Below are 14,967 nucleotides of genomic sequence, written 5' to 3'. Positions count from 1 at the left end.
CGGGCTGGGTGCCGAGTCTCCTACGAGGTCCCCGCACCTAGAGGGCGCGCGGGGTATGTGAGACTCAATGATCTGCAGGTGTTGAGAGCAGATTGCGGGCCCAAGGATTTTAGGGCCCACCCACTAAGCGATTTCCCTGCACTCTTACACCCGACGTCCGATCTCCGTTTGGGGTCAGAACCCGTTCAGAGTAGGGGGGTTCCCGCGGTCAACACTACAACCAGACACGCGGCGCCACCCCGAGGACGCCCGACCGACGGGTCGTCGAGGCGATAGTCGACGACCAAGGACGGTCTCCGCGGTACGGCGGCCCTACCAGGCCGCCCGGGCGGTGCCGCTGGTGTTCCGGGATACCCCGCTGGGCCAGAACCAGCCTGCCGGGTCGGAACGCGATACACCGCCGACCGGGTTTCTCTTCAACAGTATGTTCGGCGACGACAGCGACGACGAAAATGCGGACCGCATCGCAGTCCGCAGCCACCGACGCGCCGTCCCGTCTTCCTGGTGCCAGCGCGCTAGAGTGACGGTAGCGTGCGGCGCAGCCTCAATCCCCTTAGGTCGCCCCGTGACCATCACCGGGAGAAGACTGCTTCCTCATAGGGGCTGGAGCTGGACAAACGCCCTCCTCCGACCCCCGGCCCGACGGCGGCGGCACGGTGTCGAGAGGGAAGAAGAGCTCTCCCTCTCCCGTTCCGCCGCCTCCTTCTGCGAGATGGTGGACTCGTAGAAATCGAGCATCGCCTGCCAGGACTCGTCGCTGCCGAGCATCGTAGCCATGACGGTCGGAAGCGACAAGTCCGGTCCTATTTTTGCAACGAGGACGCGGCGCTGCTCCGCGAAAGCGGGGCAGTACGCGAGCGTGTGCTCCGCCGTGTCCTCGTTGCAGCCACTGCAGTGGTGGCACTTCGGCGTTGGCTCCCTCCGGGCGACGAGGTGCAGGTAGCGACCGAAACAGCCGTGTCCCGTGAGCACCTGCGTCGCTCGGAAGGTGAGACGTCCTCGGTCGCAATTTACCCAGTCTGAGAGGACCGGGCGGATCGCCACGACGGTCCGTCGCCCGTTGAGCACGGCACGCCGAGATTAAAGCTTCCGCGCTCGAACTTCCGCCGCGCCAGGACGCGGCTCCCCCCTGGAGCGAAGATCGCATCGCCACGCGTAATCCGCAGGGAGCGCCTCCGCCTCCAGGTCCCAGGGGGGCGTCCCGGCGAGCACAACCCTAGCTGCTAATAAATGCGAACGAGCTAGTATTATTAAACTTTATTAGAGTAAAGGAGTTAAAGTTGTTAAATGTTTTTATTTGCTAAGCATTTTTATTAGAATTTAATTTTGTTTGATTAATATACCCTACAAATAATTATTAAGATATATTCGAAATCTATCACCAATCTGAACAGTAAAAATCTATAAGATCTGATGAGCACAAACTCTACTTCGTAATGCAAGTTCACCGTACTAGTATACAATAATACAAAACATTTTAAAAGTAGCGGTATATGAATTGATTATTTGTATTTCAAAATTTCATAGATTATAGCTCACTGCGCAATAGCGTCTCTAAAGTACGTCACAGCCCTAGGGTCTGCTGCTGGATTTTGACAGCTCATCAGTTTGACGTTAAAATTTCAGTAATGATGGCGTATTTGGGGAAGAAGTGTTTTCTATTTTAAATATTGAATTTTATGTAGTTGTGTAAAGTGAAAACAAAGTGTTTTTAATGCCGTACCGCAGGCGCTTTCCGGTTAAGATGCAGGATTACGAGGACGACGTCACCGTCGTCGATGTGTACGATCTTGCATCGGATATTGGTAAAGAATGTGAGATAATTATTGAAAAATACGGCCCTGACGCCGTTACAGCTTTGCTGCCGAAGGTAATAAACACACTGGAACTCCTGGAAAACTTAGCCGTCAGGAATGAGAAGGAAAATCAAGCGTTACAGGAGCTAACAGCAAAAATTTCGCAGTTGGAAAACGACAAGATTGAAAAGGCTGAATACAGACAACGGTTCGAAAAGGTAGGTGGTAGAGGTCACTGTTAAGTAAATTGCCATTTAGTCCTATTATCGGTTGATGCATGCGTGCAGCTAGTACGAACGCACGAAACATTCCAGTATTTCGACACCAACCAAATGCATTTCAAACATTGCAAAAGAACGCAGCAGTGATGGTTGCGCGACGTGACACAAGTGAACAAAACATTGTTCACGCCAAAAATAATTGCATGCTATTATGTGTTGTTTTGTTTGTCAGTGTTTTCAGTGTCCATTGAACTTCACACTGAACTAAACAACACTATTAAAATATCAAATTGTTCAATTTGCTAATTACTGTATGTTGGAATCAACAAATCTTAGCTTTAGCTTGTTCAGTACATTTTATAGCTGAAAAGATGAAGAACTGTTCCATCAATAATCCAGCTGAAATTAAGGTTTTTAATTCAATATTCAGATAGAGTGCTATTAACACAAATATAAAACAGTTTCAAGTAAACAATGCACCCATTATATCTTAAAGTAAATAAAAATATTAAATTTTAACCACACTTGTAGCATCCTAAGCTGATTTGTGTTTGTTTTATGATTTGCATAAACAGATTCCCCTCATGAGGTGTTCTGCTTAGACTTGGCAAATCTTAGTACAGATTCAAATTAATCTTAGTCACATTGACATTTATTCCAAGCAAGAATTTTCACTTGTGTACTGGAAAGATATTAATGTGAACACCCAGGCTCAAGTAATCAATGAATAATCAAATGAATAGGTTTAGTAAAGTTATTGTCTGCCTGTATTTTTTATTGCCCTTGTCGGCATATATTCATACCACCTACCTGACAGTAATTAGTCAATCCTCATGAGCATCGATAATGCTGGAGCCACGGCCAAGCTGCTGCCTCTAAATTAACCTCAACCATATCATACGTTAGACAGTCTAGACAGTCTAATGTATGATATGGTTGAGGTTGTATTATGATACAATCTTTAATATGAATATTCTTATTTAGAAAACAATAATTACTTTCAATACCATATAATTATTTATTGTTTATCTTAGATCATTGGAGCTTTCACTAGAAAGTTTATAGATAAGTGGACTTTCACTTTTAACGGCAATAACAAAATCCATCATCTGAATATTGCATGTTTTGTGGAGGATAATACACTATATTTAATGAAAAGTACAATCATTTTTAGTTGAATAGGACTTATGACTGCAATGCAATTAAAACCTTGAGCTTGTCTCAGGATATGTGCTGGCATTTACATTGTCTCTACTTACTTTGGACTCTCCTTTTTTTGTCCTTCTCTATTCTAAAGAGTATTCTAAGGAGCTATTCCAGCTCTTCACAGATGGGGAAACTAAATTTTATAATATACTAAACCATTTACTTTGTAGTTATTTCCTAAATTTATTTTTTAAGTTGGTCAACTTACAATAATTGGCATGATTATATGTTTTATGTTTCTACTTTTTTAACCTTTCTACATTTTCTTTACAAGCTTTTTACAAGCTTTACAAGCTTTTGATCAGATGTTTAAATACTTACTGTTTGAACCAACTCAAAATTTAATGCAATTTTACAACATTTATCCAAGGTGTTTTTTCACAATGAAAATCATTAGTGAGTAAGAAAAATGAAAAAAAAAACTGTCTAAGAACGCATTCTTTAATCATTCTTCGCTCCCATAACTAACCACTTTTGACTTTTTCATAAGGAGAAGCAAAGTTTTTGTGGAGCTTTGTAAATGAAACCAATCTACAATATTTTTTACAATAGACCTAATACTAAATTCTAGGCAAATCAAATCAGATTTTTATTACTTTTATTTAGAAATTTAATTGTCTAAATTTAAAATTCATATTTAAATATTCTCTGCCTACATACCAATGGGAGCAGATCATTCCACTTCCCTACTTTTATTGCTAAATCATAGCTTAGTACATTGATATCTGTTGATCACATCATTTTACATAATTACTATAATATTATTGTAATTACCATTATTACCATATTACTATAATATTTATTAACTAATCTTAGCTTATCCACCATTAAGTGTGATAAATGGCTTACCTATCATTAATGATATACAACTTCACTCGCACGTCTTCTACTGTTAGAAACCCCTAAATATCAACAATTGTAAAAAATGTAATTGATTTTGTTGGTTAATGTAATTCATTTCACTTCCGTTGATGATATAATTTTATTTTCAGAGACCATAATAACATTACTAAGTAAATTTTGTAAATAAATTGAAGTTAGCGGCGGCATTTCTGGATTTATTTGATTTATGAGTAATTAATCATGATTAAACCTCTTTGTTGTGGTGCCTTAATTCCAGTTAGTACCCCTGTTACCCTCAGAATGTATTGAGATTTTTGGTCTGTATTTCTAGTGATGTTCAGTATTACAATTGGAAGGTAAAGCCAAAACTTAATATTAAGTTGTTTGGAGTACTTAACAGAGAAAAGTGGTACTTCATACCTGGACAAACTTTATGCTTAAGCTTCACCCATGGGTACTGGAGAAGAGCACTGCTCCTATTCCTGGGTGAGGGCTGCCAAATACCATCGACATTTATTTGACTTCATACAGAAGATGGTCGTTCTTTCACTTTGATGATTTGTTTGCGACAATTCCGCTTTTCTCGTTTTTCTTAGTGAGGGCTTACGAAAAGCCCTCTATTAATTACGCGTATTATCGTTTTCGTGTATTTTATTACACGATCCTTCATTGCAGAAGTCATTCTTGAACATGTGTAACAAGCACGTACATATTTAATTAGGAAAATTGATAACCGCTTGCGGAATTCGATCGCTGGCATAGCCGCATCGCTCGGTATGGTACACCGGGTGCCTTAACATCTGATCACGACAGAATCGTAATTGATAAAGAGGTATGGCCGTGTAATTTGTTTCTAAAACAAAATTGGAAAGAAAAACAAACGTAAACATAACTAAAACTACTTAACACTGCATAATAAATCCGTAAGTATTACGAAAACTATAAATCTTTCAAAACATTTAACCGTAAAAGTAGTTTTGATCATAGATATTGGCAATTTTTACGTCGATCTCTTGTTTATGTATTATTACGTATTCTAGCTGTTGTCCTTGTCATATAAATTATTATTGTATTAAATCAGAATATGAATGTTGTAAATTGTTAATATTTGCATAACACCGTTTTTTATTGGTGTAAATGAAGGTACAAGCTCGCGGCCCGCATGTGATTACCGGAACTATACGACACCAAACTTGAATTCCGCAACCCGCATCACACATTAAGTTGATGTTTCAATTGCACTGGATAAAAAATAATAATTTATAATGACCTATTCAGGGCCTGTAGCAAAACCACAAACATTTTGCCGTCAAACTATTAACGTTAGATAGATTATACATAGTACTAGCGGATCGGAATCGCGACCTGCTGAGAAGATCCGGCGAGAAACTCAGCGGGCTGATGCATGGGTTAGGTTGCACGTCGACCTTTATGTCGAGTTCGACGAGTACGTTTACCGGGGTCCCTAAGCCTGTTCCTAATGTTAGAGTTGAAGACGTCTAATACAAAGGTTATTGGATCTGATGGATCCGTAAGGACGTGTCTAGGATGTCGACGGTGACTGGCTCCTGCATGATCAGGATTCGGGGAGTAGTCAGCGGCGGTAACGATAAAGCGATTATGATGACGCATAGCCTTATCGAAGTATCGTTCCGACGCTGACTTCATGTATTTCCGCATTGATGCTGATAGATAGATTGAGATGGTATATCAGCTTTGCCCCAGCGTGTAGATCAGCTCCCGGGACTCGAACCGGAGGTGTTGCTAACACAGGCCCTAGCAAGAGCAGTACTTGGCAAAATCTACCACCGGATCGGAAACGCGACCCACTGAGAAGATCGGGCGATTTGACGATCAAAGACAAACTGCAGGCATTTTTACTGAGACTCCACTCTATCATGCCGCTCATGGCTGATTGCAAAACTAAATTTCTATGAAACATTTCAAAATATCTGTAAAAAAACATTTTTACCTCAATATTTAAAATGAACGGTCTCTAAAATATAATAGTTTCGAGAACAATGAATAAAGATTTTGATGTTTCTAACTGTAGGTGATCCCTCTTTTATGATGTCGAATTAACTTTGATATTTTAATTATTTAGAAGACTGACCGCCCTCACAAAGTAAGCATTCCGCACTTTCCAGTTATCTTGTTTTTAACAAACTAATCGACGATCACGACGAAATTATATTTATATTCTGAATATCATTGAATATCAAAAAAAATCCAGATTAATCTCGACCGTGTAGAAATATGCCGTATTTCGAATCACCGATTTAATTATTTTTTTATTGCTTATATGGTTGGACGAGCTCACAGCCCACCTGGTGTTAAATGGTTACTGGAGCCCATAGACATCTACGACGTAAATGCGCCACCCACCTTGAGATATCAGTTCTAAGGTCTCAGTATAGTTACAACGGCTGCCCCGCCCTTCAAACCGAAACGCTTTACTGCTTCACGGCAGAAATAGGCGGGGTGGTGGTACTTACCCGCGCGGACTCAGAAGTGATCCTACCACCAAATTTCATGTGTCCAAATATGTGCGGTGTAAATTAGATTTTTTTTTCTGATCAAAATTTCTTAACGTGCAGCTCAAGGTTCAAGGATCGAGGTTTTACCTTCTCGCTTATGTTAAAGTTGTTTATTAATGAACGAAGAATACATTTTACATAATTAGTCGTTGCATAGATCAAATTGCAAGAAATACCGTTTTTATTAATTTTAAGAAAATTTGGATATTTTCCTAAGTCTAATTGAGTTCTATTGTGCCATTTATATATACATGTCGTGAACACGCGTGTCTTCCTATTAAAAAAAAAACTGATTCTTAAGGTTATGTTCCCAGATCTGATATTAATGGCAATTATTTGTCTAGCTTATTTTGAATTTTTTTTTTTGCATAGGCTGGTGGACTAGCTCACGGCCCACTTAGTGTTATGTGTCTACCGGAGCCCATAGACATATATATACTATGTAATTATATTATGTAAATATATTATACTATGGAAATGCCGCCTCCCACCTTGAGTTATAAGTTCTAAGGTCTCAATATAGTTACAACGGCTGCCCCATCCTTCAAACCGTAACGCATTACGGCAGAAATAGGCAGGGTGGTGCTACCCGTGCGGACTCACAGGAGGTCCCATCATCAGTAATTATGCAAATTATAATTTTCCGGGTTTGATTATTTATTCCTTGACCGTAGGAGTCAATCGTAGCAAGACCATTGCTTTGCAAATTCTGCAACCGATCGGAATCGCTACCCACTGAGAGGATCCGATGAGCAACTAAGTGGGTTGTGTCTATAGATTAATTGGCTCGTCGAACTCTTGGTTATAATCGACGAGCTCGACGAGGATGGTGACTGGTGCTTGAAGAGTCTGAAATCCCGGGAGGAGGTTCAAGGATCCGATAAGACATGTTTCTGGCGAAGGCAGCTTTGCGTTGCCACGTCGCCTAGATCGAGATATGTAATTAACGGTTGTCACGATAAGGGTTTATCGTGTCGCCCCGCTTTTTCTTAGTAACGTTCTGACGCTTCCTTTAGATACATACTTACGTATCGGTTCAAAATTTAAGTCGCCGTGAAGATCGTCGAAGACGGTCTATTGTTGCATTAACGGGCAGTGCAGATCTATTCATATAGCATGATGTTGCTATGTTTAACTTTAATATTTTGGTTTTAATATTTTAAGCTGGATAATTTCAGGCACAAATTATAATTATTGCTATGTTTCATGACAAAGCCTATTTTAATTAAATTCGGCTCTAAAGGAATTAAGCAAATTAGTGGATGAATAGGACCTGACGACCTAAAAATTTTTTATAAAGTACTTACGTCACTTGAAGTCACTGAAGCTTACGGCTACTATTTATTTCACTTTTCGTACCTACGCAGGTTTACCGATGTCAATGTTTATAAATATTAATACGAACGTTCCATATTTAACGTTCTTGGGGCTTTGTCTAAATCTTCTCCTATCTCGCAAAGGTATGAAATAAAAAGAAGACGTGTATCTAGATCCTAAATATCTTGAGAAAAAACATCTTCTGATGCGCCTGACTCCGTGTTATAAAAGACAAGGTCACTAACATTAAGCCAATGAATCGATTGAATACTTGGAGTATGTAGGTATATGTAAATGGACATGCTCATGCAAAATGTGAATAAAACGGAAATATCTCCATTCTGTATGCAGGAACACGTCTGCTGTTTCGCCTAGGAACGACTTTAAAACAACATACAACTTTTTACTAATCGTAAATTTAAAACATACCTATATATGAGGCCGTCAGCGCAAAAGTGGCCTAACCCACAATTTTTCGTAATCATGTTTATAATTATGTATATTGCAATTTATTTTGATTTTTTTTTTCTACCTGTGCTGATAGCCTTGAGAGGCTATTTCAGCTTCGCCCTAACGTTTGTAGGTGAGCTCACGGGGCTCAAACCGGAGAGTTGCTAACACTGACCCTAGCAAGAGCAGTACTTCGCAGAATCTACCACCGGATCGGAAACGCGACCCACTGAGAAGATCCGGCGAGAAACTCAGTGGGCAATTTTGATGCAAAACCGGCCTATCCATAGTTTCACCCATAGAAAACACATGGCTTTGTAAACATTATTTTTGCGCGTATTGTTTTTCTGTCTACTGAAATTCAAATTCATGAAAACTTAAACCTCATTACTCCATAATAACTATGGTAAGCTTAGGCCACTTTTGCGCTGACGGCCTCATATATAATTATGTTATGCTTAAGTATTGTGGCATACGTATATTGATGTGTCCGTTAATATTCTTTAGAAATGTACAATGGTTACGTCCACTTCATACAGCTCTCTCTATTCTTGATTTCAATATTCTATTAAAATACTATCGCTTGATATGTTTACTATAAAAGAGTATATGAAGAACAAAAAACAGTCTGCCTTTGAACCCTGCAAAAGTCGAACAAATGAAGTTCTTTACGTGTGACGTCATCGTGAGACGAAAATGAAAGATTAACCAAAAATAATGACATCATGGGTTATGATGACTATTTGACAAGAGTAAGAAATAATAGCTTCTACGAGTAGAGTACTGTAGAACTAAGACTTAAAACTCGTGTCTCAAGATGGGTGATAGCATTTACGCTACTGGTGTCTAACGGTCACACATTTAACATCAGTTGGGCCGTGAGTTCGTTCACTCGACTAAGTAATAATGATTTTAATTTGACTCTTATTTGATTTTGTTATTAACTGCCTATTCGTGTATAATCTATACTTCTATACTAAATATATAAATCTACAGTGGTTTTTACGGATGTTCCGTTATAACTACTGAACCATGCATCCGATTGACTTGAAACTTGGTATCCATGTAGAAAATACATGTGGAAGGTACAATGGATAGGCTAATATTTATATGAGTGTTGGACTCCCTAATAATAATGAAAATAAATAATAATGTTAATTTAAAATGCCCAGTGAAGCGGGCGAGTACGGCTAGAGTTAAATTATATATTTATTAATAAATATTTTTGTCATAGGAAATCGAAGCTATAGAAGAGCAATGGCGAACCGAATCGGCCGAGTTAGTAACGGCTGTGGCGAGACTTCAGGACGAGAACAAGCGTCTCCGGCGAACAATAAACGCGCCTGCGGACGGTAAGTTTTATTTGTCGTCTATTCATAGACAAACGGCATCTTTTAGACGTGCCCTAATATTGTTACTGTCGTTTTGAAGTAAATAACTTTTGTTTTGATCCAAGCCTATAGTGACGATGCCGTAAAAATATGAACTATACAACCTATACAAATTAATGAGTAGCACATCGATACCTATACAAATTAATTAGTGCCCTTTGCTATATATTTTTATATATATCAAATGTATATAAATATATTATTATTATTCAATCAAATGTTTTACTTGCGAATCGTAATGTACGACAAAATTTAATTTAATCGTTATTTTATAAAAATATTATATTAATTAATTAGATTAATAGTAGTATTATAATAAAAAGTTAATAATTCGAAATGAGTAATTCTGTTATGATTGGACTCTTTAATCTAAATCTAATTCGGTCACTGACATGATCTGGTCAAACACTCTTTCACTTTTAAATACGTATTATAATTAAAACTTATCAACAATTTCATACTATCAAAGTAACACGCAGATATTTGAAAAGCAAAAAGGTTTCTCGTGATCATTAGCAAATACAGATTTATGACGTGGGTATGAAGTATATAAAAAATAAACAAGTTTTAGAACTCGTGTACAAATTGTACTTACATTTTAAAAAAAAAGTGTAATCGTGGTGGTAGGACCTCTTGTGAGTCCGCACGGGTAGGTACCACCACCTTGCTTATTCCTTCCGTGAAGCAGTAATGCGTTTCGGTTTGAAGAGTGGGGCAGCCGTCGTAACTACACTGAAACCTTAGAACTTATATCTCAAGGTGGGTGGCGCATTTACGTTGTAGAAGTCTATGGGTTCAAGTAACCACTTAACACCAGGTGGGCTGTGAGCTCGTCCACCCATCTAAGCAATACAAAAAAAGCAAAAAGGTTTCTCGTGATCATTATCAAATACAGATTTATGACGTGGGTATGAAGTATATAAAAAATAAACATGTTTTAGACTCTTGTACAAATTGTACTTACATTAAAAAAAGCGTGTTAAGCTGGGTACTCACCTAGCTGTGTAGCACGTAATGTAACAGATACAGTATCCAGTGAGTACGTAGGCACGAGCCCGCTGCGAGCCGCTCGCGGAAGGAGCGCAGGAAGTTCGCAGTGTGCTCGTGGCAGCTCGTAGCTAGATACGCTGTGGACCATGGACCAGCCGTACCCACTTGCAGGTTGATACTGTATCCGTTACGTTACGTGCTACACAGCTAGGTGAGTACCCAGCTTTAGCGTTTTAAAAAGTAAATACGGTATTATTAGGATAAATTCCGGCCCAACCACAATTCTTCCGTATCGAAATAAGTAATTTCCATTTCAATTTAAAACTGTGCTAGCTTGACGTTTGAACACGTTTTCAGTAGAAAAGGCCTTACAATTTTGATCTTTAAGATGAGGCTAATTAAAAGAAAAAAGCTACGAAAATAAATTGCCATAAGACCTGAGCAGTGCTGGCTCGGCAGACACAGAATTCATCTATTTGAAACAAACACTTATTAAAATTATTATTTCCTTAGTCACTCTCGCATGGTTCCAAAGTTCCTAAAGAAATTACTACAATGATAGCAGTAATACCTTGTGATGCGTAGAGAGAAGATGCATGTGACTAGGAGATGTATGGAAATGGTAGTGCAAGGTAGAGGGGGAAGAGGTCGTGTGTGAATGACGATATGAGAGAGAGAGAGGAGTGAGTGTTGAGATGACGGCTGATAGAAGAGAATGGAAGAGAAAAATTAGGTGTGCCGACCCCACCTAGTGGGATAAGGTGGAGAAAAAGAAGAATACCTTAGTAGTAAATACACTTACTAATACCAGATTGGATTAAAGGCTTTGCTTGATAAAATATTGATATTCAGTTTAGTCGTATCTAGGTCACAGTATTCATTCAGTGAATTGAAATGATTGGATTAAGTAAGGGATTTCGTTGTTTATCCGTGTTATAATGCAGATTGAATTGGAATTTGGTTGCGATTGCTGTAAAGTTCATTTGTCGGTTAATTAATATCGATACAGTCTGATCTTTTACTTTTCTGTTTTGCATTAAAAATCGTAACTCGCATTCATCTATATATTAATACGTGAAGCAAAAACTTTGTATCCCTTTTTACGAAAATTGCGCGGATGGAGGAGTATGAAATTTTCCACACTTATAGAGAATATAGAGAAGAAGTGCATAATGCTAATATTTTTTTTTAAATAATGCATAAACGATACATTAGATCAATAAAGAAAACATTACACACACCATGTATTTGACGCACACACGCATGCCTACTATTTATTGTCAAACTTTTGTTCTTGACGTCTGTTGTCAAATTGAGAATAGATTAAGATTAAAGATTTAGAAGATAATTATTGTTTGTCTTTGTTAATATTTTGTATAGTGTTGTCTTGGCGAAATCTGTGATTATAGAAGTATAAAATACAATCTTAATAGTGCACAAACTTACAATTCCAATTAATTATAGTCGAATTTCGACTACTGCGGGATCTCTAGTTTCTATTAATTTATAAAGCAATTCTGATGACAACTTACCCTATTTATATAGATCTTATAAGGCTTCTGAAACGCTAATAAAGTAAGAATATTACTAGAGTTAAATTATTGTGAGATCCGCATTAAGACGTCCACTCTGAACCTCTTCATACGAGTTGCGTTATCCTAAAAAAAAGTTATGAAAATACACGAAAACTAATTACAATTTGTAATGTTGAAAACCAGATTTGCCTCGTGTTTTTAATCTCAAGATTTTGTTTAATCGTGAATATGTTTAGTTTTTTTTTCCTACCTAAGCTGATAGATAGCCTTGAGAGGCAATTTCAGCGAAACCTTAACTAGTAGGTGAGCTCACGGGGCTCAAACCTGACGACGTTGCTAACACGAACTCTAGCAATAGCCGTGCTTCGCAGAATCTATCACCGGATCGGACAGCGTAATTTTTATTTACTGTGATTAAAAGCAATGTTTCAATCGATCGGTCTTTGAATAGTCGAAAACTATTTTTATTAGATTTCTTCTTCTTCGTCGCTTCCTCATTACTGAAGGTCGTGGTCTTGTTTTTGCACCAGCTTCCTCCAATGTTGCCTGCATTCGGCCTGCTCAATGGCGCCGGGGACGCTGGTGTTTGTGGCCTCCTTGACAATGTCCGTCCACCTGACTGGTAATCTTCCTCGACTTCTCTTTCCTTCCACGTGACCTACAACTATTAATTTTTCCAAGTTGTCAGGATTTCGTATAGATTTAGGTTTGATTAAATTTCATTTGCGTGTACATATTTAGGTACAAGCGCGCCGCCGTCTCCGGCACGTGAACACGATCAAGAAGTGCTGTCGCGACTGAGCAGTACCGCGGAGAAACAGCGTGCCACTCTACGTCTCCAAGAAGTGCAACTCCAAGAAAAACAACAGCAGATTGATAGCGTGAGTTTCTTTTTTTTTTTTTAGCGTGGGCACAAGTATCATTGTGTTTGGTAAACGTAATCTGCTGAGCCTTTTGAACATTTTTTTTTATTAGGCACACATTACATTAAATAACCACAAGTAAAAAATTTGGCTTGTAACGTAAGCCATGCTCGTACAACTAATCAGGACAGTGGGCTGTGTCTATGGTTTAGTTCGCTCGTCGAAGTCTAAATTATCCTTACTTCGCTTACAAAATGAGGCCCATTCAAAACGTCAACCTGGTGACCTCATATGCAAACATTATCTCACCTTTGAATTTACGATGTGCTTTATGCCGTTATATAGAAGGTCGAAAATATAAAAGGGGTTCGGTCGTAAAGGAGACGTGACCTTATTCAGTCTCTTGTAAGGGTCGGGGTAATGTATGTAACACACAGTCTAGGAGGCGTTAATATTACATGAGGGTTTTATTTTAATGCAATTGGGTCAGGAGGTTTCGACTGGCAATTAAGTACATTTCGGTTCGAAACGGACCACGTTTGTTAAATCGATTTGAGAAAAAAAAAAAATCGACCTTGTGACCTGAGTTAAGTAAGTACGGGTTAAAAAAATCCTTACGCCGTATGTTATGACTTATGACAGTAATTTTCTATATTAATATTGTATTTTTTTATATTGGAATGTTTATTGTAAAAATGGCTCAACAGGTTTGGACGGAGCTGCTTACAAATATAGTCTATAACTTTGAAGCTTTTGTATAAAATAAACTTAAAACCAACAAAAGGAATCCGCCCGACGGGGGACACATCGAAGGAAAAACAAAATTGTTATTTTTATATAATTCCGAGCATTTTCATATTTATCTACCTTTTAAACCTTCTCTGGACTTCCGAAAATAATTTAAGGACAAAATTAGCCAAATCGATCCAGCCGTTCCCCAGTTTTAGCGAGACTAACGAACAGCAATTCATTTATATATATATATATAGATAGATAGTTGTAATGTATAAGAGATGACCTACGTATTTTCGCTATTGTAAAAACGACAGAGTCTTCGGTGGTTTTTGAAAAGTATATTGTTAGTTCGAGCAACTCCTAATCCCGGAAAAAAGTGACGTCGTCCATTCTTTCTGAATGGTAAATTTAATACGGGTGCAGCCGCGGCGCACGACTAATAATATAATCGTTAGTGTATTTTTTTATTTGTATTGTATAACAAATCCGCTTATTTTAGGCAGTCATAACAAAACGATTAACTTTTTTTTGTCCCTACGTGCGGACTGGTAGGTGAGTTCACGGGTTCAACCTGGGAGGTTTTGCTAACACTGGTCTTAGCAAGAGCAGGGCTTCGCTAACTCCCGAGCCACTGAGAAGATTCGAATATATTTTTTTTCTGCCTATGCTGATAGCCTTGAGAGGCTATTTCACCGTAACCTTAACTAGTAGGTGAGCTCACAGGGCTCAAACCGGAGTGATGCTAACACTGACCTTAGCAAAAGCAGTGCTTCGCAGAATCTACCACCGGATCGGAAACGCGACCCACTGAGAAGATCCGGCGAGAAACTCAGTGGACTTGGTCTATGGGTTAATTCGCTCGTCGAGCTCTTCGTCGCAAGCGACGGGTTCGACGAGGACGGTGACCGGTGCTTGTGGTGCCTAAAAGCACTGTTAATAGATCGAGAGGATCCGTAATGACGTGTTTTGGCAACGTCGACGGTTTACCATTCGGTCTACAGGATCGGGTATGATCCAGAGAGAAAAGCGTTCAATATGAATATGAATAACTCCTGCACACCTGTTCTAACCGACATCTGACAC

The 14,967-nt window shown here is 38.9% G+C and overlaps 1 protein-coding gene across 4 annotated transcripts in view; it reads left to right on the top strand.

Annotated features, from left to right (window-relative positions):
* The first annotated feature begins 1,571 nt into the window (after positions 1–1,571).
* Positions 1,572–14,967, top strand: part of LOC101738089 (RILP-like protein homolog) — a 31,738-nt gene continuing 18,342 nt past the window's right edge. For 2 of the 4 annotated variants that reach the window (XM_021349725.3, XM_004929001.5), the window contains exons 1-3: positions 1,572–2,014; positions 9,605–9,722; positions 13,028–13,167. In XM_021349725.3, the coding sequence (XP_021205400.1) occupies positions 1,715–2,014; positions 9,605–9,722; positions 13,028–13,167 (558 nt within the window). In that variant the 5' untranslated portion in view covers positions 1,572–1,714. The remainder of the gene's footprint in view (positions 2,015–9,604; positions 9,723–13,027; positions 13,168–14,967) is intronic. The other 2 variants (XM_038016487.2, XM_012692767.4) reach the window with 1 other exon arrangement.

This window comes from Bombyx mori, chromosome 16, assembly GCF_030269925.1.
Source record: "Bombyx mori chromosome 16, ASM3026992v2".
In the NCBI taxonomy this organism is placed as follows: Eukaryota; Metazoa; Arthropoda; class Insecta; order Lepidoptera; family Bombycidae; genus Bombyx; species Bombyx mori.
The sequence above is the reverse complement of the archived record's forward strand: the minus strand, read 5'-3'. Positions and strand labels throughout refer to the sequence as shown.